The 26,128-nt window shown below is 45.2% G+C and overlaps 2 protein-coding genes across 7 annotated transcripts in view; one reads left to right on the top strand and one right to left on the bottom strand.

Annotated features, from left to right (window-relative positions):
* Positions 1 to 18,383, bottom strand: part of AP1G1 (adaptor related protein complex 1 subunit gamma 1) — a 39,281-nt gene extending 20,898 nt beyond the window's left edge. For 3 of the 5 annotated variants that reach the window (XM_030458120.1, XM_030458121.1, XM_030458122.1), the window contains exons 1-7: positions 18,063 to 18,297; positions 17,080 to 17,143; positions 9,357 to 9,560; positions 5,305 to 5,429; positions 2,840 to 2,981; positions 1,545 to 1,641; positions 859 to 935 (exon numbers count right to left, since the gene is read on the bottom strand). In XM_030458120.1, the coding sequence (XP_030313980.1) occupies positions 859 to 935; positions 1,545 to 1,641; positions 2,840 to 2,981; positions 5,305 to 5,429; positions 9,357 to 9,560; positions 17,080 to 17,109 (675 nt within the window). In that variant the 5' untranslated portion in view covers positions 17,110 to 17,143; positions 18,063 to 18,297. Of the gene's footprint in view, positions 1 to 858; positions 936 to 1,544; positions 1,642 to 2,839; positions 2,982 to 5,304; positions 5,430 to 9,356; positions 9,561 to 17,079; positions 17,144 to 18,062 lie in introns of all 5 variants that reach the window. The other 2 variants (XM_030458123.1, XM_030458124.1) reach the window with 2 other exon arrangements.
* Positions 18,384 to 19,010: 627 nt separating this feature from the next.
* On the top strand, positions 19,011 to 25,715 carry ATXN1L (ataxin 1 like). 2 transcript variants are annotated; one of them, XM_030457754.1, is made up of 2 exons: positions 19,019 to 20,786; positions 24,995 to 25,715. In XM_030457754.1, the coding sequence occupies exons 1-2, from the start codon at positions 19,185 to 19,187 to the stop codon at positions 25,100 to 25,102; spliced, it is 1,710 nt and encodes a 569-aa protein (XP_030313614.1). In that variant the 5' UTR covers positions 19,019 to 19,184; the 3' UTR covers positions 25,103 to 25,715. The 2 variants fall into 2 exon arrangements, with proteins under 2 accessions (XP_008489770.2, XP_030313614.1); XM_008491548.2 differs by having other exon boundaries at positions 19,011 to 25,715.
* The last annotated feature ends 413 nt before the right edge of the window (positions 25,716 to 26,128 follow it).

The following is a 26,128-nucleotide window of genomic DNA, read 5'->3' as shown; positions in this document are numbered from 1 at the left end:
AAGCACCTTCAAGACTTTTCTGAGGAGCAAACAGCCAGTTCTGTTCTACCAGCTTTGCTCAACTTTCCCTTCTTTAAACAAGAAGTCAGAATGACATAATAAATGCAACTTTCAGATGCCCTTCTATTGGTAACCTGTCATATGGCAAAAATACAGCACAGCAAATTACAAACAGTGTTAGGGAGTATACGCTGGGGGGCAGGAGAGGAGAGGCAAGCATTCCTAGGCAAAGGAGAAGGGACACTGATTCTCAAACCTTGAGTTAAAATGGGAAATGATGTAACATAGCAGGCACCAGAGATGAGGTATCCACAGATACCTCTAGTTCCACAGAACTTGAACTTTCATTGGTATTTTTGACCTGAGTTTATAAAATTGTGTGGCTGTGATTAATGCATATTAATATAAGCCTCAAGTTTTTAATCTTTGCCTCTTTAATGTTTAATACATTCCTGACTCCAATGTCACTGTGCAACTAGCTGCAAAGAATGGAAAAAACCCTACAGGAACAAAGAAGACGCTTTAAATCTAACTTCAGGATCAGTATCACACTGCACAGTCTGAAGACTGATGTTTTGTAACTTACCCGCTTATTGAAGGGGACTAGGGCTAGATACAAAATTTCCAAAGCAAATTATTTTTTTTTCTTTTTTGATAACAAAGCAGACAGTAACATCAAATTCTTCACCTGAATAGTTCTAAGGATTTTATTAAGACACACATACTGCTTTCACTATGGAAACTAAGAGGATGCAATGGTAAAAACACCCAAAAAACCCAGCCTACCATAAACTATGAATATTAACTCTGAAATATTATCAGTTCATTAGCTCTGAAATAGTATCAGTTCAGACTTACCTTTCTAAAGTGTGCAAGCATATCTGGACTTCTCTCGCACATTTCTGTGAGGAGGACAACGGATGTGTGAAGAACACCTAAAGGTGAAGGAGGAAGGGAGCAGGGGAAGAAAAAAATAATCAACATTTAACAATTTCATTGTCTCTGGACATGTCACAAAGATTGTAAGAAAAAAACAGGAAATCATCTAAAACAACAGTCTTCTTGAATCAAATATATCTATCCCCAAAAATATTTGCACTTGCAGCTGTGCCCAAGAGAAAGCAGACAGCAACATGCACATGTCTTAAAGCTGCAACTAAAGACCAAAGGAGAAGAGAAATCGGACTCTGTCTGCAGAACCTTGCATACTAAATATACAGTCAGATGGTAATAGACATAGTTGGACTAAACATTCTCTAAGGTCCCTTCCAGCCTAAACCTATCTGATTCTATACAACATAAGACTCCAGAAGGACAATATGTGTTAATTGTTTTGTACTTGTTCGGTTCCTCATATTTCTTGATTTTTTCTCTTTTGATCTGGGTACTCTAGCAAACCCTATATGACCAAAACTGGGCCTTCTTCAGAAGGTCTCAGTACTCAGAACTAGAGACAGTTCCTTTCAAACAAAAGGATTAGGCAGCAAATGCACCATCCCATAAAAAAATGCCACAGCCTTGCGAAGTACAGTCTTGGGTATTACCATGGTTCTTCTCATTCAGCAAGTTTTTGGTGGCTGGCAGGAACATCTCCATGAGTTCAGGCACCTTTCTAATGACATGAACAGCACACAACGCTGCCTGTACAAGGAAAACAGCTCTGTTAGTACATACTGCATTGACAGTGATATGTTTTGAGAACCTCTAGCAGAGTAGGAAGAATCACAAATGTAATGATATATGAAAGCCTGGAAAGTTGATGGTACATTTTCACATCTCGCTACTACATGCAACACTAAACAGCATCACAGAAGAAAGAGTTCAGTAAAAGTAGCTCAAAAAAAAAAATAAAAAAAAGCACTGTGCTACAAAGTAACATTCCGACTAGCAATGGTTCATTTTAACACTCATTCATTTCAAAAGCGTTATTAACTGCAAAGCACCTCTGCCTTTATCAGGGCTACTTCAGCCCGTCTTCCTGTTGCTAGGGAGGAGATAATGCATTGGAAGCAAATAATGAAATTCATGTCAAATTTATGGCTCTTTTTCTTCCCCTTAAATATGATCTCCATGGCCACAAAGCTTTCTCCTACAGGTGATGGGTCCTATGAAAAGCAAAAGTGTACTGCAAAGAAATTACACTACTTCTTCTAGGGTACAGAAGACAAACACTTTTTTGCAGCTACTTGAGAATCAAGTGCACCGAGGGCCTCCTCCCAGAATACAGAAGTACCTCTTGGCATTGATCCAGGACTAGACTAGGAAAATGCATCACTTTCTAAATCTTACTGCTTCCCACCCTCTCCTATGAAATAAATTTAAAAGAATAAGGGTGATCACACTCTGCAGATGCAACAGCACACTTGCTATGGAAAGAAGACAATTTATAATTGTTTGTCCACTTCAAGCCCTTAACGTTTCTCTACCATACCACTGCCACCACCATCAACACAAGAGATCAAATAGATTCACATCTTCAGACATCAGGCTGCACTGTTAATAATCAAAGTTTCTCTGGAATTATCTGAGAAGATATATTTAAAAAAAACAACAAAAACTGATGACTAGAAGTTTGAGGTTAGTGTCTGTGAACAGGCAGGCGTTCACAGTACCAAATATAACCCTAAGGTAGAGAGTATAGAAACAGAAACAACTTAGAGGTTTGCACACGCTTCTGCCACAGATAGACAGGAAGTGTGGACTTAAGTCTTGCACACTGGCAAATATTCAGCCAGTGTGATCCAAGCCATGGAGATGGTATTCCAGATATTAGCAAAGTATCTGATCAGTCTTGTGTTTTAAACCATAACAAGGTATTTAAAAGTAGTTCCTGAAGTACCTTCTTCCTAAGATAGGAGTTGGAAGTTTTGAGGAGCTTTTCCACCTCTCCTGCAAGATCTCTGCACATTTCTGAGGAGCCCATGCAGCCAAGAGTGCAGAGTGCCAGCCCCTGCACATACTGCGTGCTGTGATTAAGGTCACTGTAAAGGAGAACAACAAAAAGCCAATCAGCATGCACACAATAGAAAACCTGAACACACAAGAAAATGTGTGTTCACGCATTATAGTCATCTAATCCAGAATCTCTGCTCTTTGGGAGCATAACATAGGAGCAATAGCACCTTGGAATGCATGTACCACAGAGCTAGCTACTACTTCCACTAGTCATAAAGACACAATACTCGGTTAAAACTATTGGTGGGTATCTAGGGGTGGACCTGAGAAGACCACACAGAATTCCATTAAACTTCTAAAGTAAAGACAAAATGTATTTTGGAGCTTTAGTTTCTGCATTTACAAATCAAACAAACATAAAAACCTACGTATAAATATCCTCTATCCTGAATAAAAACAACAACCCCCCAAATAGCAGCACACCTTGAAAATAATCTACACGGGAACTTTGTTTAGCAATCATAACTATTCGTATGCCTAAGAAAGCTGTGAAAAGTGGTCGAAAAAGATGGGAAACCACCTAGCACTAGATACTATTTATGAGGCCAGCTACTGATGTCACTCTAACTACAAGACAATTATAGCTTCCACATGGCAATCCCAACAGACTTTAAAATTACTTCTAAACCACTTTTCCATCAGACTATTCTCATGTCACCAGTCTCCATAATTCAGTGTTGAAGATAGTACAAAACGTGGTTCCTGGTTTGGGAGGCGAGGGGAGCTGGGAATTGCATGGTGGGAGAGAAAGGGTACATAGCCAAACGTGCACAATGTGCAAGAAAGCAGGACACAGTACTCTGGTTGTACCATCAAGCAGCTATGGCAACATGCAGATGAAGAAGCAGACAGCACATGCCACTAAATGGACTGGTTTTTGTTTCCTCCCTTTAACAATTTTTGGCAGATATATAGAGCAGTGTGTACAGCAAATACATGCTCCACAATGGTGCCTGCTTCTTTTGTAACAAAAATCTAGAACTTGCTATAAATCAATGAGAGACAATGCTATAAATCAAGTACCTTAATGTCTAGACATAAGCTAGACAAAGTGACTGATTCAGAAGCCAAAGGAGAAAACAATTAACAATTCACTGAGGCAGAGGGAAATTGTCCACCAGTTTTGCTTAGCTTCAGTCTGACCCATTTCCAGTTCAAACTCACTACCATCAGTACCACACAAATTCATTTTAGCATAAGCAGTCAAAAGAGGTGTTAACCTAGCAGTCTGGCTCTAATCAAAACAGCCTCACAGGTATGACATTTCAATGAAAGATCTTTAGTAAAATGTCTCCTCAGGCCTGCAGTTTTGTCAAGTTTATTTCCAAGCCACAGTCTAGCTGAAGACCAATACTTTACTAACTAATATCTGGGAGGCTTATGTTCTAAAAGAAATAATAAAAACAGACTCATCACACACAATCAAGCAGGCATTTGGATAAATCAACAAGAAGAAACCAGTTGTTCTACTCCTGCTCCCATCCATCTTGAAAATGAGTGTTATTGGAAATGCATCAATTTATCATAAATTTAACAGCATTCTGCTAAGAGAAATAGTTGAAGGAAAAAATATTTCCCATATCTTGTCTAATTGCAGCAAGATGGAAGGCAGACAGCACATCTCAAGTTGCTGCCTTGTTTCCAAGAAAAAAGATCCATCAGGACCATTAGGCCAACCTTGAAATGAAAGGATACACAGCCTTGATCCTTGCATTCAGAAAACCCTTCAGAGCTCACCAGAAGTCGAGTAAACAAACACAGGACAACATGGCTGCAGCAGCATATATGACTTTGTGGCACATAACGGCCTGTCCAGCCTACAAAGCCTTAACAGTGTTATAAAAACATTCAGATTCAAACATATTGAGAAGGTCTACTGATCTTTACTGATGCCGCATTACTGCTTGCATGGCTCTTTCCTACTGTAAGCTGGAAGTCAATGAATCTACAGAAATGGAGGAGAGATCTTTACATCAACTGGAGGTCTCCTGCGCTAGCTGAGCAGCTTACTCTGGTCATTTCATCTCCCTGGTTTTATTTATCTTAACATGACACCCAGAAACATGTACTACCATTCTGTAACAGTAGTTACATGAGTGCTGTTTGCTACATACACCTCTTCAGGAATTTTATATTCTCTTTTCTCTATGGAAGCTGAACAGGATCACCCAATACAGTACAATACAAAAACAGTCTTGTACAGTTGACAGCACATAACAAATTGAAGATACCAGTTTTCTAACACAAGAGAAAAAACCTGAAGTACTCAAAATATCACTGTCAGAAGTATACTCCCAGATCCTGAAGCCTCAAAGCATGTGTTGATGGAGAGAGAGGTGGTACCCTTACTTCTTGATGCAATTGGTCATAAGAAGATGGACATCCTGTCTCTCATCCAGCAGCAACATGGCACCTAAATACCCAATGCGCTTGTCTGTGAATTTCTGAGAGGCAATGAGCTTGAGGCACTCCAACTGGAAAAAAAAAAGGGAAAAGATGACAAAAAAAAGGACAGAGTTAGCTTAAACTGCTTCTTAACTAGAGGAGAAAAAGTCTGAATGTTTATGTTTACTCATGTTGGTCTCTCAGAATGCATTTGTAAAAGTGTATTTTATTCCCATTTTGGTGATGAGGAAAACAAAGAAAGGTTACATGACCCAAGCTCTCAGCAAGCCAGCAGGAGAGTCATCAGCATTTCCTGCACCTTGAAGTATTAAGACACTGTTGGCCTTTCATGACTGCAGATATACCAGGGTTTATGTCAGATCACAAAAGTAAAAGCAGATTTATAGAGACAAGATATATATTATTAAAAACAAAATAGTAAATATCTAGAAATCTGTATCATGTGTCGTATTTGGTATGCACTGGAAATTTCTGAACCAGGCTTCAATGGGTCTGTCCACCTACCAGGGAGAGGGTCAGTGCTCTGTAAGCTGCCAAAACCAGCTTCTGTTTATTATGAACCGTAACAAACTTTGGGTTTGTGCTGCTCTATAATCTCTATTTGAACACCTGAAGTGTCACAAAATTGTATGCATTGTACCCACTATAAGCCTTCTTTTCACCACACAGAAGGGCCAACTGGGCTCAAGAGCATAGAGGAGATGCTCAAGATAATATACACAGCTGCTACTTGCACTCAGCTGATTAAGAATTGCTAATCTGTTGTTGAACTTAACGCTTAATGCAGAAAAAAGACAACAACCAGACATATTCTGACATTACTATGCACAAAAATATTTTTCTCTAACAGATGACTAATCAAGTATCATCAATCTTTACATTTCAGACAAGAAGCAGCAGAAATGGCTCTTCAGAACAGGTTAAGAGACCTACTCCTCACAAACGCATCCTGCAAGTCTATTTTACAAAGGAGTGGGGCAGCAAGTAAGCATACCTAATGGGTTTAAGGAGGAGTCAGACAAAGCTTACAACAGATTCATTTAAAAGGAAGTAAAGGGGGCATGTACAGGCAAAATAGAGGGTGTCATGAAAAGTTTATCATGGTCCCTAGCTATAGGAAAGCTTGAAGAGAACAACAGATACACACATATTCTGTGATCAGGAAGGTAAAGATTTACAGGATGATGCTGACAAGAAAATTAAAGTTGAAGTGCCAGAGAAAGTCAGTGCTATGGCACAGCCACTGACAAGTTCTCAGGACTGCATGGCATCAAAACATCAGCTCCACTATGCAAGAAATTGTCACACAGGAGCATCCAACAGGGTGGCAAACAGGTAAGACAAAGCTTGAAAGAAAACAAGTTCAGTTTGCTAGGAACTGAAGGAAATGAAAGTCTAGAATAAACAGCTCTTAACAATAAGATCAGTCATCACAAGGAAACTGAACTCACACAAACAGGCAAGATCAACCACAGATAAGGCACAGAACACTAGACATCAACCTCTTACCTTTCCAGCATGTCATGTAAGAGAATAATGTACCTCTGAACCAACTTTCTTCCCCAAGTTTACAAGATACTTTCTTATACAAACCTCTGCAAAAATGCAATGCAGAATTGGTGACATCTAAGCTACAGTCTAAATGTCAGAGGCAGAATATGAATGATGAAGAAAAAGCAGAAGGAAACTAGTAACTGCAAGATACATTTCTAGAACTTTTGAATTTGAAAGATATTATTGAAAATAACCCTGTGAAAGGCTGGTGAGTTCTTGTTTCACTTGTATACAAACACATGCAAACTAACGCCATGCACAGCAATACTGAGAAACATGACCAGCTGAAGCTCTTACTAGGTCTAATTAGTGGAAGAAATCTTGATACCATTATATCCAGTTCATTTAAAGGAACAATCAAAATCTGCTACATCAGTACTGTAACATACATTAGTAAAGCCACATACAGGCATATATCCAGACTATGACTTACTCGTATTTTTACTGACATAAGTCACTCTTCCAACAGGATTTTTTCCAAGGAGAAATAACAACAGCAATAGATTGATTTTACCATTTGCCCAGACTGCCTGACACTTTCTAGACTTGCACGAGTGGCCTTTGCACAAGCTCAAGAAATGGCTTGACATCCTGTGCATCTCGGCAGCTAGCTAAGTATGATGCTCATGCTCATATTTCTGTATAAGTTGAGGATCCCTGGCTTTGAAAGAAGTAGATCAATCACCCACTAATTCTGACACCTTCTCTATATTCTCTTTTATTGCTGGCTACTACATCCATACCATTAACTGTAGTTGTCTGCTTCCATCTTTCAGACACTGTCTAATGTAGCCTGTGGCACTCTCCTGCTTTTCATCAAAACATGTTTTTATCCTGTTACTCTCTAACTTCCTGGGCTACCAGGCCCCACCGCTGGAGCAGCAAGTGACCTCAACAGCCCCACAGAGCTTACACAAACCATACCGCACCTACATCAGCAGCCCTTGGAACAAATTCCTTCCAGTTACAAGCACTGAGGACACACAAAGTTTAGCAGCTTATTCACCTTGAGAATACTTGTTCAAAGCCCTTCCCAGCCCTGGGCCAAAAACCTTCCTGAATGTGCAGCTGATAAACTACTTGGGAACTAAGGACTTGGAATGAAGTATTCTGTTCACAAAATAGTCAGCATAGATGCTGCTGTTTGAGATGCAGCAACATTGGCAACAAAAGGCACTGAATCATCGTTTTTATCCTTCCTTCACTGAGAGTGAAGAGGTAATTCACCACTACTGACAAAAGCAAAAACTATGAGATATCTGGTCTCATCTTCCATATATGGGATTAAAATCATAAGTAACAAGATCAAATAACCCCCAAAAAACTTCAACATGTTCCTAATGTAGATCAAATGTTGATAATCTAGGTGAAACTTAAATGTACACTTTTCATTCTTCTTGCAGCTCCTAGATACTCAGCCTGAATTTTTATGACAGTAGTTTCTCTTGGACCAGGGACACCTTTGCTGTGTCAAAAACAGGGTAATACACAAATTAACTTGCTCTTATGCAACTCTTCAGTATTCTATAAGAAGAATCTAATGATGCAAAAGTAAAATGATTCGCTTTATATTCAACAGATCAGACTAGACTCACTCACTCCCTTACATTAAAACTACTTGGAATTCTATTCCAGTGATTACAGTTTCAGTGAGATGTGTCAGCACTGGTAAACTTGATCATGAATGGGTAGACTCCCAAGAGATGAAGCTACTTCAAGAGATATTGAATGACTTTTTATTTAGCTTTATGGAAGGCCTAGGTTAGATTACTAATAACAGGACGCTTACTGACTTCCCAGAAAAACAGACAATGCCCCAAAGACTAAGCAAAACTCAACCTGGAAAACATCTTGTAGATCAAGAACTCGAATGTTCCTGTCTCCCCTTTCCACAACCTGTGTGAACAACAGCATGTCAAAAATGAGCCAAGAGATAAAAAACCTGTATCAGCATTCTCCAAGTCACCTCACGAAATAGGGATAAGGAACACTGATTTTTATTGCTGGAGACAGATCAGCTCTTACCTGATGAGAATTAGAAGGAAAAGGATACAGAACCTCCTTTGAAGCATCTGGTACTTCCCATTAGGCACAGAACTCCAAGGTGCTGTTTTGAACCCAACTAGAAATATACCTATGTACTGGACTGTGGTTTAAGAATTACTGCTTAAGAATTACTCTGCAGAAATGTGTGAAGGGAGCAGACAATCTGGCAAAACCAGTAGAACCCTAAGCTTCCTAACAAAATACCTAAATCTCCAAACAGCTGATCTCACTAACAAAGTCAAAACGTAGGTTCAGAACATACAAGACAGACCTCAAAACATCCCAAAGAGCAGACAGCAGAAGTGCTACTAGAAGTGCTCTGACCAAGTATGGTGCCCCCAGCACACAGAGCAGATTGGCATATGGCTTACAGCAAACACGGGTTTCCAACCTACCTGTCCAAAATGTGCAGGGTATCCCAGCATGTGCATGTACAGCAGCTTTGCCACATTTCTGCATCGGTATGTGTTATCTTCCTCTCGGAAGGACGACCGGATAGCAGCACATTCCTTTTGGATCATCTCACGCTCTTCTGCCTGGGTTCTTGCTGTCCGGATAGTCCGGATCAGCTCTCGCAGTCTGATGGGGGCTGGCATCCTCTGTGAGAAGATAGAGATCTGTAAACCTTTGGTGTACCTAAAGGCTTCATAATGCTGTTATACCTTTGTATATTTTTGTTCCTCTCTCACCCTACAATTATGTAAGTAGAACTAAGAAAATGCAGACTGCTTCAGTAGCACGGTTTAAAGTAAACTTGAAAACCAGAAGAATTTATTGTACCTCACATTTGCTTTTCCAGAACATTAAACACTGGAATTGCTATGGTGAACATAACTTCTCTACCTGAAAGAGGCAGAAATGGCAGACTGCAAGGTATGCTCTCACATTCACATCATCTGCCCCGCTCCAGAAAAGTCAGGCTCCAAGGACACTTGATCCCAAAATCATGACAGCTTGAGACAAAACACCATTACAAAGAGCAGTGCTGTTCAGTAACTTGCAGAAGATTTCATACAAGTGTTTCAGAAAGCCATGCTTCAAAAATCCTGCTAACTTGTGCCAAACACACATCCTTCTTAGAGTTGTCAAAGTCAGTAGAAAAAGCAGATGAGGAGAAAAAAAGGTATGGATATTTCACATAACTTCCTTTTAAAATGAAATAAATCAAGCTGACAGCATCTCTATTACATACCAAACAGAACAATCCTTTCTAAAACAATCAGTCCTGTCACACTTACTGTCTGGCAGCACAGGAACAAAGAGAGTATGCAAGAAAAGTGTGCTCTACACTAACTCCAAATAGTGTCACTTCACTGCGTGGAACACACTGACAAAGCTGTTTCCCATTCATAGCTGTGATAATAATTTGCACCGTTTAACTATAACTTCCTTGAAGAATTATCTGCTTCTCTAAACCTGCTAACTGACCAAGCTAGGTTTACTAAACTAAATTCTTAGATCAGGAGAACATATTTATCACCTGTTAACTGCTTTTATGCCATCGATGATTTTACAGCCTTTAATTGCATCTGCCCCTCAGCTACCTCCGCACCAAAGCACTGGAGTCCTATATTAATCGTTTTCTGTGCGAAGCCATTGCACAATTCCTTCCTATGGCTCTCTACCTCTCCTTTTTTTTTAAACAAGGAGTGGACCTACAAAAAGTATTCAAGCAAGGGGTGCATCATGGGTTTACACAAAAGATATTTTTTCTTTGCACTCAGAAAGCTAAAAATGTTTAAACTCACTTTGCCCACTTGGTTACTGTTGAGCTGACATTTTTTACAAAAATCAAGACCTCCAGCTTAAGTCACAACTTATTTAGAGCCCTTCACTGTGTGTTTATCTTTACAGTAGCTTCTCTGCACCACTTCACCATTTTACTTTGTATTACCTCAGCATCACAATACCCTTCCACAACTTTAGGATGAAACTGTCACCTCACTATTCACTCCTCCAGACAGTTTTAAGAACACACCTACTGGCAGTTTCACAGAGCACCTCAATAACCTCTGCCTGTTACAAAAGCAGACAGATTTTCTGTCACTGTCTGGCCACTTGTTTCCTCCTTAGCTAGCTATTAATCCACATAAGATCTCCCTTGAAAAACTGTGTCATAACACAATAAAAACCTCTAGTTAGAGGCTCTGTCAAGATTTCTGAAAAATCCACAATTTTATAATCCAGATGGCTTTTACTCATTTCCTAAGAACTTGACAAGAACCACGCAGTTCCTGGGTCCTCTCCTGGAGCCCTTTAAGAAAACTGCCATCAAACAAACTGCCACCTGCTCTTGTAAAGAAGGTGTTCATTAAGATAGTGACATATCAGATTTACAAGTTGAACAGTTTTGAGTTCCTTCAGAGATTCCAGTGAACTTTACTTTCTATTGGCAATTTATTACTATTTTTACCTATTTGTTCCAAAAGATCTTCTTGTGACATTTCGGTTTGAGAGTACTTCTCATGGATTTCCATATAAAGCACTGACATAAATAATGTGGATTTTTTTTTTCTGCTGAATTTGTTCTCTTTAGACACTGCTTATCAGTCTGTCTTCTAGCATATGTCTTTGCTATGTATCATATTCCTATACTGAGCAACAAAACAGTGTCCTACCCAGGCACATGGTCTATAGGTGTCACTGGAACATTAAGAAAAAAATAAATTTCATTCCTTGAGAAGAATAATAAGGACAGAAAAACAGGTCAAGCAGTTTGCTTAGGAGCAAAACACAAAAAAACTTCCAGCAATATTCAGTAGCTCTTCCGTTTTACTGGATCTCTCTGACACTGTCACATTTGAAAGGCACAGTCAGGCATGGCTTCCACACAGCCACCAGCAACTACATTCTCCTTGTCCACTTCATTGCCTCAGTTCTCAGATGCACAGCATGGGTAACGCTTGACTGCCCAGGCTTCAGGAGGCACAACAGCTTAACTGCCCCTGTGGCTGTAGCAAGGGGAAACAAACGTGGTCAGTTTTGCTGCAGCCCACAGAAGGGCTTCCTGCTGCTCTCCCTGGAGACCTGTGCAAGATTCAGACACCTGAAGAGCCCTGTGTTGCCCACAAAAACTGTAGCTGCAGTTCTCAAATATCCAACTACAGCAGGTGACAAGCATCAGGACAGTACTTACACAAGGTCTACTGAGTAAGCAACTGCAAAACCAGAGAAGGCAAGCCAGCAGGCACTGCTGGGGCAGATACTACCACTTCATTAAAAAATACAGCTGTGTGCACAGCTTCAAGACCAAGAACAAAGGATCCAAGGATGCCTGAGAAGATATTTTTCATGTCCTGCCCGTGAATCTCTCCCAGAGATCTAAGAGTAGCATAGACCCCTTGGTCATCAAGCAAAGATCCACGGTTTGCAGGGGTCAGGAAAGCAAATAATCCTAAAGCCAAGCCATCTGAGCAAGCAAACCGGGTTCTGGTCAGATATCACAATACTTGGTGAAGTCATTCAGAATTTCACTTTCACTCCTACACCCCAAGAAAATTCTTTTAGCATTACTTGTGTATTGATTTCCTACGACTCTGAGAGATGCAGAACAATAGGAAAAAAAACATTGCTCCACATGGCTGCCAAGCCATCCATGACTGCAGACTAGACCTGCTGACCATAATCACAATCTGTAAAAGCAAGACCAGCACTAGGTCCCATATCCTCCATGGATACAGAGCTGGCACTTTAGGAAGCTGCAGCACAATAAAAGGCACAAAGAATGGAAAGGGGCTACAGCAAGCCCTAGATGATCATTTAGTGGCAAGTACTCAGTATTTTTCTGATCATATAAACAAAGCATGGAGACACACAGCATAATGTAGAACAGTTCTGCCCAGGCAGTCAAACAGTTACAGTATCAAAATCTTACTGGGACTTGATATAGGACCTTACAGACTTCTAGGAACGAGGGAATCAGGGCTACACATCAATGAACAGATTAATGATGAGCTGAAGCAAAAATAATACTAAAAATTTGGAAAAGCAAATTATAAATAAGAGTTCAGAAGAATTAGAACACTAAATGATCATCTAATTTTGACAATATAATGTCTTGAAACGAGAATCTTGAAATTCACACTATGAACTATGTGCAAGGTTACTAAGCTATAAAATAACAAACTGTCATGAAGAATTACCTTTTAGAGACTTCTCTGTATCACAGAAATGGGTTTTATTATACAAGATCATTACCAGGGAGAGGACAACTGTATCATTTAGTAATAGCAGACCTTAAGTTTAACTTCAGCTGGCTAAATGCTGCTAAGAACTTCCTTCAAAGCAGCAGAGCTTGTTCATCAGGATTAGTTAGCATTTGTCGTAAGTACAGGCGTAAGTTTTTTGTTTTGCACTTTCACAAAACAACAAGGCAATTTTCAAAAGTAGCTACCTCCCTTCCTCATTGTTTACAGAAGCAGTTGACATTTGATGTTTCTTGACCCTGACATTTCTTTGATAACTACAAACTCTAGAAATCAGGTATGATCCCCAAACACCTGAGGAGAGACTGCTGGGTAATATTTACAACATCTGGCAGAACTGGATGCACAATTCTTCCACAGGTCTGCTTCCCCCTTCCTGTTTTGAAGGCCTTGCTCATTTGAGTAACCTTCTACCAATATGAAAGTTTATGAACGAGCCAGATACCCAACTCAGATTAGTTCCAATGGTGCGGGTGGCTGGTGTGCAAGTTCCTTTAAGAATAGAGTTCCAGCTTTTTTCCTAGTCTCTGGATTGCATGAAAAGCATTAGCTCAGTGAGCCTCCTCCCTCTGTTATTCCTCCCCTGAGGAATAACAATACATTCTTTCTGTACATAACTCATTCTTAGTAAACCATCCAAAAATGAAAAATAACTAATCAAGAAACCAAGAATTGTATTGTATTAAAAACCCCTTGGTTTAATCTAAATTATGCTTCTAAATCAGTTTTCTCCCCTTTTATAGTCTTATTTCTATTTAAGCTTGTCAGGTTTCAAATATTTTATTTAACATGCCATTATGCAAAAAATATTTAAGTACTGAGCCTCACTAAAAGTATCTCCTAGAATACAATAATGTTCAAATACGAGTGTTCACAGCAACCTTTTATATTCACAAGAAGCATTTAATACTAGCAAAGCCCATATGGAAAACTCTGAAGTGCTTCAGCCAAGATATATTCCCCTATCAGAACAGACATGTGAAGACAAAAGGGGTTACTAACCTTAAATGTGTAACTGAGTCAAGATCCTGCTATCTGGAAACAACTCAGAAATGTTAGCTTATGTCTAGAAATAAATACTAAAACTACTCTTTCAAATAAGAAAATGTTGCTTAATGACTTGTATAGAACAATTACCACTCTTGCTATAAAATTTCATTCTTATTTAGCCTTGAATTTTGTAAACATTAATACCCAAGCCCCACTAAAGCTTACGGAATTATTCACAAGAAGGGCTTTGCTGTTTGGGGAAGCTGTCTGAACTATTTACATACCCAGTTTTAGCTTTTCTTGCAAACTGCACTTCTGAACTTGGTTCATCCTAGAAAGCAACCCAAGGCTGAAGCAGCACACACTTTCAAACACACCTGAAATACACAGCTTCAGTTGCTCCACCTCAGTGCATGCATCAGTAATCACATTTCTCAAGCAAAAACAGTTTTTGGGAAGTTACATCATGAAACCCTGACCCAACTCCCAAGTGGTATCAGCAGCAGAGCTCCCCTCCTTGCCCCAGTACAGCTGAATCAAGCCTCATATTGGCAGTAAAAACAGGAATATACACTGCAAATAGAGAGGAAGCATTGAACAAGATCAGAGATGTGGGCACACAGTCCAGTGTTATCAGTATTTGTACAGAAAACAGTCAACACCTAGCCAAGGAACACCATCATCCTACAGAAGGGCAATGAAGGGCAAAGGCAACACAAAAGAGTTGAGAGAAAAAGCAACCAACCATACAGCATTCCAAGCAGTAAAATAATCTCTTAAGGAAAAGATACTTAATTAAACAGAGAACTACAAAGTAACATCAGAAAATCAAAAAGAAATAAAGGAAGCAAGGGGCTTCAAGATACAGAATGATATTAAAAGGCATCAGTGTTACACTTTGTACTATACAAAGATGACATGGGGATTTAAAAAAAAAAAAGAGAGAGAGAAGCCAAGTAAAGAAAAAAAATGTCCTAAATCACGAGCTAAAAAATATTCCAAGAATAAGTAAAGGTCCCATTTCTGGTTACACTCATAAACCAAGGAATGTAGCACAAGAGCATGCAAGAGCAAGCCACCACCCTGTTCAGGAGCTGAGGAGAGGAGGAGATGGGACAATGACAAAGAAAGCTACATTCTGTTCTGAAAGACCTTCAGCTTGAAAAAATTTTCTAATTTTAACTTCATTAATGTTAGCTTCAAGCATTGCTACTGTTAACATCAACACCTGCCAAAGAAAAAAGTATTTCCCTTTTTTTTTTTTTTTTTTTTTTAGAAGCTAACAAAGCATTGGAAGAAGAGGTACCTGTGAGAGCTGATCAGCATGACAAATGGGATCAGAACCCCACATTTTCTGGCTTCTGTCTGTACTTCATCACTGCTGACCTACCCTGCCTTTGGATTTCTCACCTGATTCTAGTTTCCTAACTATTTTCATCTGTAAGGTAACCTGGTTATTTCCTGTTCACTTTCTTTCACAGTTAAAAATAAATATAAATAAAAATTTGGTACTACTTTGTGACAAACTCCTCCACACACCTTTCTTTACCTTGGTTAATGCCAGGTGAAAGACAACATGCCACATTTTCACACTCATTAGTGCAAATTTTAAATATATCAGGTAACTTCAGGGATGCTCTGAGATAATTCTAATCTTAGATTTTACCTACAGCATCTCTGCCAAACCACAGATAAGGGCTAACACCACTGCTTGTGATATTAGCAAATTCACTTATGGTCAAGTTACTGTAACCCTGTTTTTCTAGTTACAGCCTCATTATCTATTAACTTATTAACTCTAAAACCCTTGCCCAATGACCGTGGCAGACCAAACCTTTCTCCTCATAAAACCCCTGGGTATTGTCTTGAACAAATTAACACAACTTTCTACCAAAAGGGTTTGCCCCATTATTAAAAACTTAGAAAGAAATCCATCCACCTCCTGGAGTTACATACAGTGCCAACTCAAAACAAAATATTCACACTCAGGAGGCACAAGAAGCTTGGCTGAATGAGGACCATTACCTGCAGAAGCAGTTAAGATTTTTATGACTTTCCAGATCAGAACTGCAGCAACTAATGCAGTTTGTCTGCACACCCAAGACAGACAAGTCCAGTTCCTTTGCTGCTGTTCATGACCTTTTCACACTACTGCCTGTCAAACTTACTGATCTCATCTTTGTTTACAGCACTGCCAGTGCAAAACCCTGTAAGCAAAGGAGCTATCAAGAATTAGAACATTTCTGTGTCCCTCACTCTCTTGCCAGAGCACTGCAACAAAGCCAGTGCAGGGCCCAACCATTCCTATCATACCACCACAACACCTTTAGGGAAAAAAAAAAATCAAATCACAGTAACTGGAAGAAAAAAATAAAAAAATAAAAAAGGAAGAAGAGAATGTTTTTAAGCAAAAAGGAGGAAATCTGAAAGTTACCTTACACACTGGAGATAGAAAAGCTGGATCCCATTGCTAAACAATTACCCTTACTTTCCTCTTATTAAACTCACAGGAATTTAAATATCTTTCCCTCCTTCTCCCACTATGGAAGGATTGAGTGGTTCACTCTGAATTCCTCGGAAAAAAAATCTAAAATCTCTTGCCTTCATGGAGTTCTCAGGTACCCAGTGAAGTTTTACATCCCGTGCCAAATCCTGAGTGTACATGAGTAGGCAAAAGAAAGAATTTGCTAGCAGAACAGGTGGTGCCAACAAAGGAAAAACAAATTTGTAGTTGAGAGAAAGGGGGGAGAGCAGACAGGCATAAAAACCCCAGCTAAGCACTGACACACAGAAGCAGAACAGGAAAAAGAAAGAGAAACTTAACATAATCTCTGCTGGTTTTAATGTTAGATGCTCAGAATACTGAGCAGGGAAAAATATTCATTTACTTTGCTTTGCGTAAGCCAGCATGTGTCAAACACACCTTCCGGTCATGCAGATGAGGTGTCACCATTCCAAAGGCATTCTACAGGGATTCTGTTCTGTTCCTGTAACATTTCCAGCAGCAGAAACCAAAATACACCACTAAGTGTTTTTAAGCACCGTAATAGAACACAACTACTCTACCTACAAACTTCAAAACCAATGCTTACTACAAAAATAAACCTTGTAGTATGTCTTAGAGTTTAAGAGTATGTCAGAGAGAGAAAACTCAACCAGCCTTTAAGAAGGGACTCGAAATTGTTTTTACCGACGGATTCTCGAACAGCATCTACCACTACCATAAACCCATTCTTGCAGTTTACTGCAAATGTTTTAGGGCATAAATCACAGATTTTTTTTTCCATTAAAATTCACGCAACCTTAATACAGCATTAAGGAGACGCTGAGGCTCCGGGCAGCTGTGCCGCCCAAGCAACAAGGCACCAAAGCGAGCACGGACGCCAATGTCCAGGCTGCTCCCTGCCCGCCGCGGGCCCCGAGCAGAGACGGGGCCACGCGACATTCTCCAAGGAATGCCGTACGAGACCTCGCGACCCTCAGAACAGGGGAGCGGGGCCCAGGGCCCTGCAAGTACCGCCTCTGCAGCGGGAGAGAGCCGAGGCAGATCGGAGGCGCTGCTCCGAGCCCCGGGAGGGAGCGGCGGGCCCACAGCGCGGGGCAGAGTCCGGGACGGGCCTGGGCGGGGGCAGGGGCACAGGGCCACGGCGAGAATCGAGCGTGGTCAGAGGCCGCAGGAGGACCCCAGGCAGCCCTGGCCAGCAGGAAAAGCCAACGGCGTTACGGCGCAGCCCGGCCACGAAGCGCGGCGGCGGACAGGGGCAGCGCGGGCACCGGGGGACGCTGGGCGGCCAGGACCACGGCATCGGAGTCCGGCCCGGTCAGCAGCGCAGGGAGGGGAGGGAAGGAGAGGGGCAAGCGGAGGCGGCCCAGTGCAGGGGCGGCGGGAGCCGCAGCCCCACTCACCGGGCCGGTCCCTGCAGCGGAGGAAGCGGCGGCGGCCAGAGCCAGGCATTCAAAATGGCGGCGGCGGGGCCGCAGCACCGATACCGCAGGCGGAGGGATCCGCGCGCCGGCCCGCTCCCCTCGGCTTCTAGACCTTCCCTGCCTCGGGCGAGAGCACGGCCGCAGAGGCCACGATGGGGACAGCGGGGAAGCAGCGCAGCGCCGGCACCAGCGGGACAAGAAAGGCCGCTCGCACTACTTTTCTTGGCGGAAGCATCCACGGTACCGGTCTCGAGAGGAGCGACGCGTCTCCGCCGTGGCAGTCACTGATGACGTCATGCGCGGGGAGGGCCTTCCCCCTCCCCCCCAAGCCCCCAGCGCTCCCCCGTGGTGCAGCCGGGCGGGTCCCGTCGCCCGCAAACAGGGTTCCGCCTGCAGGGCGGCCGGGCCCGGTCCGCGGGGCCGCAGGGAGCCCGCCGCTCTGCTGGTGACCCCGGGACAGCGTCACGCTCTCCCGACGGCAGAGATCAGCTCTGCGCCTCCAGTGCGGCAGCAAGCACGAAGCAGAGCGTCTGATGCAGAAAGCATGCAGGGCATTGCTTTGTGGCCGGGCCCGTTTTCCTGACGGGAGCGGGGAGGCCGCACAGGCCCGAGGGGACACGGGCGCGGCGGGTTGCCACGGCAACCGGCGCGGCGGAAGCGCCTCACGCGGCGGCAGGAGGAGGGTTCTGGCGGTGGACACGCCCGCCGCGTGAGGCGCTTCTGGCGCGCGGAGCGGTGCGTCATCGCCGTGCGCCGCGGCGCGGGGAGGGGTCGGGCCGCGGGCGGCGCCGGGGCGGATGGGGGCGGCGGTGGAGCCGGGAGATGGCGGGTGAGCCGCGGCCGCGGGGGGCACCGGGCGGGCCCGCGGGGGCGGGAGTCGCGGCCGCGTTCTTCCGTAGGATCGGGGCTCCCTGCGGCACTGGGGTCTCGCCACTGTCGGGGCCCTCGGCGACGGAGCCGGGACTTACGGCTACCTCTGTTCCTGGTGCAGGTGAGGCGGCGGACGGCGGCGGGGATCCGGGAGCCGGCGTGTGGCAGCCCCAGCGGGTGCCCCCATGAACCAGCGCCGCGGCCGGGGCTGCCGGGAGACCGCGGGGCGCCATGAGAGCGGGCCAGGAGCGCAGCCAGGAGTGCCTCCCGCCGAAGAAGCGGGAGCTTCCCGCCGCCAGCACCGGCTCCGAGGCGGGTCGGGCGGGGGATGCCCAGACCTCGGGAGAGGGCCCCGAGTGGGCCCGGACGGCGGGGCCGAGTGCTGCGGCCCTGCGCTATGGCCCTGGTGAGGCCGCGGAAGCGGTGGCGGGGCTGACAGTGGACCAGTACGGGATGCTCTACAAAGTGGCAGTGCCTCCCGCCACGTTCTCCCCCACGGGTCTGCACCCTGTAGTCAACGTGAGCCCCCTGCCCCCATCCTTCAATGTGGCCTCACCAATTCTCCAGCACCCTGGGGTGCCCTACCCACCCATCCACTATGCCCAGATCCCTCCAGCCTCCCTGCAGCTCATCAGCTCGCACTACACCGTGCCCTACGCTGTCCCTCCCGGCTTCCTGCCTAGCCCTCTCCTGTCTCCTTCCACCAACCTCACCGCCTCCCATGTTCCCCACTTTGTGCCATACGCCTCTCTGTTTACGGAAGAAGCTGCCCCTTCCCCCCAGACTACCTCTCCCACCCACACCTTCAACAAATCTGCTTCTGCAGTCTCTCCCTCTGGCCAGATGCAGCACCACACCGGGACGCAGCCGTTAGACATTGCACCAGGTAGAATTCCAGTTTACTACCAGATGTCCCGTCTCCCACCAGGGTACTCAGCATATGAGACACCCACAGCAGGTGGAAGCCCAGAGTCTCCTCAGCAGGACAGTCAGCTGAGTTCAGAGGTAGCTGCTGCCAATGGTGGACAGAGGCATCTGGAACACGATGTGGTGAGGAGGACCAGTGAGGCTGTGGACTCTGCTGCTAGCAAAGCTGAAGACAGTCTGCCTGGGGCTGCAGCAGTGGGGTGTGGGGTTGATGGACCTTTCATTTCAGGTTACCAGACGTTGGGAACAGAGGTCTCTGTGCCTGCTCACAGAAGCACCCCAGACACTGATCTGGAGGTTCAGAGGGTGGTGGGGGTGTTGGCATCTCAGGATTATCATGTGCTGGCAGCCCAGAGGAAAGAGGACCCGAGCCCTGTAAACCTTTGCCATAATGTCCCTGATCAGCAGGGGGAGTCGAAGGACGCGCTGAGGAACGCGGTCGAGAGGGCTGCTCCTCCTGAGAAGAGCCGGTCCAGGAGCCCCTATGTCACCTCCCCGGAAGAGCCACTTAGACAAAGACAGTTAACCAAAGGAATGGTGATAGCCAACGGCAAGCCAGTCCTGGTTCCCGTTGGATCTGAGCCCATCAGGTCTTCCACTTCTGAAACCCTGGTGGGCCGGAGCCCAGAGGCACAGGCTCAAGGAAGCATGCTGGAGAAGGACCTGGCCCAGCTGCAGCCCCCCAGCTCCTCACACTTGCCCTCTCACTTCATGAAAGGAGCCATCATCCAGCTGGCCACGGGAGAGCTGAAGCGGGTGGAGGACCTGCAGACTCAAGACTTTGTTCGCAGCGCGGAGGTGAGCGGAGGCCTGAAGATTGACTCCAGCACCGTGGTGGATATTCAGGAAAGCCAGTGGCCTGGGCTTGTCACACTGCATTTTGTGGTTGGGGAGCAACAAAGTAAAGTGAGCATTGATGTGCCCCCAGAGCATCCCTTCTTTGTGTATGGCCAGGGCTGGTCCTCCTGCAGCCCGGGGCGGACTGCACAGCTCTTTGCTCTGCCCTGCCACAGGCTGCAGGTGGGCGACGTCTGCATCTCCATCAGTTTACAGAGCATGAATGGCAACTCTGCTTCTCAGGCTAACTACCCTCTGACAGATCAGATGGTGTCTGCTAGGGAGAGATCTGACAGGACAGCTCAGGGGTCTACAGAGCCACCCAAAGGAGCTGCTGAAAGGAAGAGCCACATGGATAGGGAGGGCACAGCCCTGAGCTCCTGTGTGGAGCCCTCTCAGCCTGAGGCTGGTGGCCAGCACAGCTGGGCAGCCCCAGGCTTCCAAAGATACAGCACGCAGGGAGAGGAGTCTCGGCCCTCCCTGCTCCGTCCCTCTTTCATTCCCCAGGAGGTCAAACTGTCCATCGAAGGGCGTTCCAATGCAGGGAAATGATCCGTTGGGCTGTCAGCTAGGGCATCCCCTGTAGGTGAGCCTCACTGTCAGATGGAGACATTGCATAGATTTTGTGAGAGGTTCACCAGCCTGGCTGCTTTCTGCCCTGCAGGACTGGGGTTGTTCCATCCAGTTCAGTGTCTGACCAGGTCCTCTTGGGGAATCCAGAGGGCTCCAGTGCCTCAGGGAGCAGCAGCAGGCTAGCAGGGGCAGGCAGTGGGGGTGTGCTGAGAGCATTCCGGAGGCTGAGACTGGGGCTTTCTCACACCTCCCCCAGAACAGATCCCCTGCAGGGCAGGGTCTGGGCATTCAGGATGAGCGGGGAGAGGAGGAGGGCAGACATGGCTTAAGATAGCAGATAAAATTGCTGAAGATTTTATTCCTCCTTTCTCATGATGGGGAGAGATGGGTCCCAATGGAGCTGAGGGGGCTCTACTCCCAGAATCCCTTTTCTTCACACATGCACTTTAAAAGGACCGTTCACCAATGGAGCTCTTGAGGGCAGGATGAATGGAGATGCTTCTCTGGTGGTTCTGTTTAATGTCTCTTCCACTGAATCCAACTGCTCTTTCTTGCAAAGAATGTACAGATTTGAGTGAATTGCAGAAATTCAAGAGGAAGGACCAAAAGGATGGGTTTGGGTATAGGCAAATAGGGAACTTGAGCACTTGGGATGGGATGTGAGTTGGGATGGGACACAAGTTTTCTGCTATGAAATAGATTTGTTTGCCACCAAATCAAATATTCTTTCCCATGTTAATAACTTTAAAAAAGCAAACATCTGTCAGGCTTATAGCCTTTGCAGAAGCTTAGCCGTGTGTGACTGGGATTGGGTTGGTTTTTTTGTTGTTGTTGGATTTTGGTGGGTTTTTTTAAGTTGGAGTAAAATATGTTTAGCATTCTCTAGAGAAGGATGGAAAGACATCCTTTTTATGTGAGAGAACTGAGACTATTTCATAATTAAATCAGACGAAAACTTTCCGGGTGGCTAATTTTTCCCTGCAGGCAAGTTTCCTGAACAAGCTCTAGACAAGAGATGAGTGGTTGTGCATGTGCAGGCAAGGTACAAAGTTTCTGCTGCATACAATTCTGTGGTTAATGTAGGGACTCTAAAAATATCACGGCATCACAGGGCATTTTCGGGGTGGGTTGTGTTAGTTTTTCTAATTTTTTTACTTTGGACTTCACCTGTACAACAATATGGTAAAATCAAGAGTAGTCTTCACAGTGAGATTTAATACAAACATATACTAATACCTCGTTATGGTAATAACACTCCACTCAAGTGAAGGCTCCTGTAATTACACTAAGTTGCCCTCTCTGATGGTGTGTTACTACACTAGCTCCAACTGCTTAGGTAGAATTAAAAATAGTCACCATGAAATTGAGGATAAGAGTCTTCACTGACTTAAGGGGGGTGAAGCACTCCTGGTACTGAGGTGCCCATCTCCCTTCTCGGCCCAGGCTTTGGGAGGGTTTCTGTCTGGCATGCAGGCCCCTGCTTGATTCCCAGTGCTGCTCCTGATGTTCTGTGTACCACTCCCCCTCTCTCTTCTCTCCTGCAGTTTCATCCTGTGTACTTGCCTGCTGCGGCACTGCTGCTCTTTCCTGCACAGCCTCTTGGGCCGAGCTGTCCCCCAGGCAGTGCTGGTGTCTCAGGGCTGTTCTGCACGCACTGCAGCCACCTGGCTGTGAGATGGAGGGGTGCTCTGCCTGGGCACTGGGCAAGTTAGAGAGTCTACAGAGCATCCCAGGCCGTCAGCCCTGTTCTCCTACCTAGCATAATGCTGACTGTTTCTGTTGCCTTTGAAATGCCTGCACTAGGACAGTTTCTTTTCCAGCCTTAGGTGAGATGTGCTGCTCATGCTTCAGTGTTTGTGCCTCAGAGGGTTTCTCCAGAATGAGGATGCTGCCCGTATCACATGCAGCTTCCCCCCCCAAATGATGCACTGCTTCTGATCTCATCAGCTGCATTTGAAATGTATGAAGTCATGGTGATGCTGTAATGTGAAGATTCTGCCTCCTTGGATGCAGCAGCTGTGGAAGCAGATGCTGTTTTCATGGCACCATTTGTTAGTCAAATGTACTGCCTGGGCGCAGGTGCCCAGCCTCATCACCTTGTGTGTTTCACAGTTGCTATTTATTGGACTCTATTACACAAAGACCTCAGTTCATGTGGGTTAGTGCTTAATGCTCAGGGTATCCAGGGTGTCTGTGGACAAAGGCAGAAGGCAGACGAGCCCAGGTTCTCTTTCCTGCCCCTTGCATGGTACATGCAGAGGATTCAGAGCTGTGGCAGGTGGCTAGGGAGGATCTGGCATACCTAAGGTGCGTGAATGCATATGGGCTGGTTGCACACAGTGAGGGAGCATGTGAGCAGCTGATGGGCGCAGAACCCTTTGTGTGCACCTTTGAACACAGAAGTTTCTGTCATTTAGGGAGAGGGTCTGGGGAGCCTGCCTAATCTCATGTTACTGTAACGAATGCTCCTCATGGAGTCATGGCCACACTGAACAGTGGTCTGGCAGGGCAGACACTGATGGACCACGGGGGTTGCCCTGTGACAGAGCATCCTTGTCCTGTGGCAGCTGAAGGGCTGTGCAGGTGCTCACCCTGGGCCTGGGTTAGGTGCGCTTCTGAGCATGTTTCTGAGCTCTGTGAAACAGGACAGGGTGAATTTGACCTTGGTGCTTCTACCCAGAGTCCCCCTCAGTCCCATGGCTGTGCTTGTTTCAGCTACTGGTTCATCTATGGACGAAACAGTCTGGGGCACATCCCAGAGTGGGTTAGAGAGGTGGAGAATCTGGGCATCTGCTTGCAACTTGCCCCAGAGGCGGTGGGCAGGACAGGGCCACTGGTGGCCCTCTAGCCCAGATTGGCAGTGCTTGTTATCACTGGAATCTGTCCATACGGGCTTGGGCTGTGTTGCTCAGTGCCTGCCTGTGGTGCTGGCTGCATTGAGGTTCTCCCAAGACAGGGATCATGTGAGACCAGTGCTGCTGCAGGCAGAAAGTCTGCAAGTGAGCCCATGGAGGAGGCTCTTATTTCTTAGGTTTACAGGGAAGGGAGGAGATAAAGCCAGGAAGACATTGTGGAATGAGATGGTTATTCAGGCTTTTCTGCTGGCAGAGATGTGACAGGCTACTCGGAGAAACAGACTGTTTTCCTGCTGCTGTTGTGAGGGGAGGAGAGCTGCGGTCTGTCCTACCTGGAGGAGAAAGGCTTCCTGGCCTCAGACTTACCCAGCTCACCCTCCCTCAGTGGTGGCAGGAGTGTGTAGGATGCAATAACGAATGTCTGTAGCCATCTGTCCCTCACCAAACATTCCTTGGGTCAGCTTCCCAGCAGAGGCCAGGCCTGTGTCTAGGCTGCATGTACACTGTTGCTCCAGGAACGTGAGACTTGCTCCAAGTGACAAGTGCTCATCACTACCAGACTATGCAGAGGAAGCTCTGTCTGGAGGGAAGGCAGGTTGCAGAGGCCCCTTTGCCTCCCCTTTCCAGCAGGTGCCCACATATAATGCACTTTTCACATTAGGTGTCCCCACCCCCTATCCCACCCCACACTTAAAGTCACTTTCCCGGTAGAGAACTAACAATCCTTGTTACTCAGAAAATATTGTGAGAGAAACTACAGCAATTTAAGCAGCCCGAATGCGAGTTCCTGCCCGCAGTAGTACATGTGCCTTTCTCCAGTGTCACTCAAAACTGCTCTTTGTCTTTCAGGCTGTCCTAGTGCCTGAAAATTTGCAGAAGCTGCTAAGATGGCTACAAATGCACATTCTGTACAGAGTTTGGCCCAGGGTGTGTTCCATGTATGGCTTAAAATGCTGATGGTCAAGGCCCCTCCACAGTCTCCACATCTGTTGGTGGAGGACAGGACTTGTCCCTCGCATCCCCCCAGGCTGCCACTGCCCCATCCCACCCCACACCCCTGCACATTCTGGTTGTATTCTGCTGCCACGGCACCTTAGCGCCAGGGGAGGCTCTGCCCGTGCCCTGCGAGCGGCGGGGCTGGCTGCCCTGAGGCAAGGAGGTCTTTGTAGATAAAAAGTGCTGACCCCGACTATAATCCCAGTTATGTAATGGCTGTATTAACATGTAACCGACCGCATTGTATCTAAAGCCTTAGAACTAGTCAGGTGCTCCCCTCCAATCTTGTTCCTGCCCCTTTCCTCCCACCTGATCTTTAACAAAGCATTAATAATTATAAGGATAATCTCTATTTTGTTGTGCTTTTTTTTGTAACTGTTTTAAATAAATCAATTTGTACTGTATATTTGTACTTTTGGTGAGATCCTTTTTCCTGTTTTACCATTTTAAGTCTGTACTTGGCTACACACAGATTGTATTTTTATTGTTAATGCTCTTATGAATATTGCATTTAACTTGTTGACTCTGTAAACACAGTATATATCTATATATATATCTATATATAAACCAATAGCTTTTCCTTTGGTGTTTGAGATTTTTTTGCTCATCTGTGGCATCGGTGGTCATTAGGATGTGGCTTGTGTAGTCTTACGCAGAAGGACCTGAAGACTTGTGACAAGGGCAAGGTAGAGGCTGCCTCACAGATGGATCATAAGCCATAATTCTGTGTTCCAGTGCTTTTACTTTTGCATGGCCTTTTTCTTGAACCCCTCGCATCAGTCATCAGGCACCAGCAACACTGCAGGGAATGTTTCAGCTGCAGCTTGCAGAGTGAAGCAATGTCTCTGCTGGCCGAGCAAAACACACAAGACAGAGCAATAGCAAATACTGCGAAAAGCAAAGTGTTGGTTTGGGTATGAAACTGGACAGAAGTAAAATAAAAAGCGAGAGATCAGTTCAGAGAACAAAGATAATGTGGAACAGAAT

The sequence above is a fragment of the Calypte anna genome, chromosome 11 (genome assembly GCF_003957555.1).
Source record: "Calypte anna isolate BGI_N300 chromosome 11, bCalAnn1_v1.p, whole genome shotgun sequence".
Lineage (NCBI taxonomy): Eukaryota > Metazoa > Chordata > Aves > Apodiformes > Trochilidae > Calypte > Calypte anna.
The sequence above is the reverse complement of the archived record's forward strand: the minus strand, read 5'-3'. Positions and strand labels throughout refer to the sequence as shown.

Bases quoted from the DNA above. Each gene is read 5' to 3' on its own strand.
- ATXN1L (XM_008491548.2), top strand. From the start codon at position 19,185: ATGAGAGCGGGCCAGGAGCGCAGCCAGGAGTGCCTCCCGCCGAAGAAG.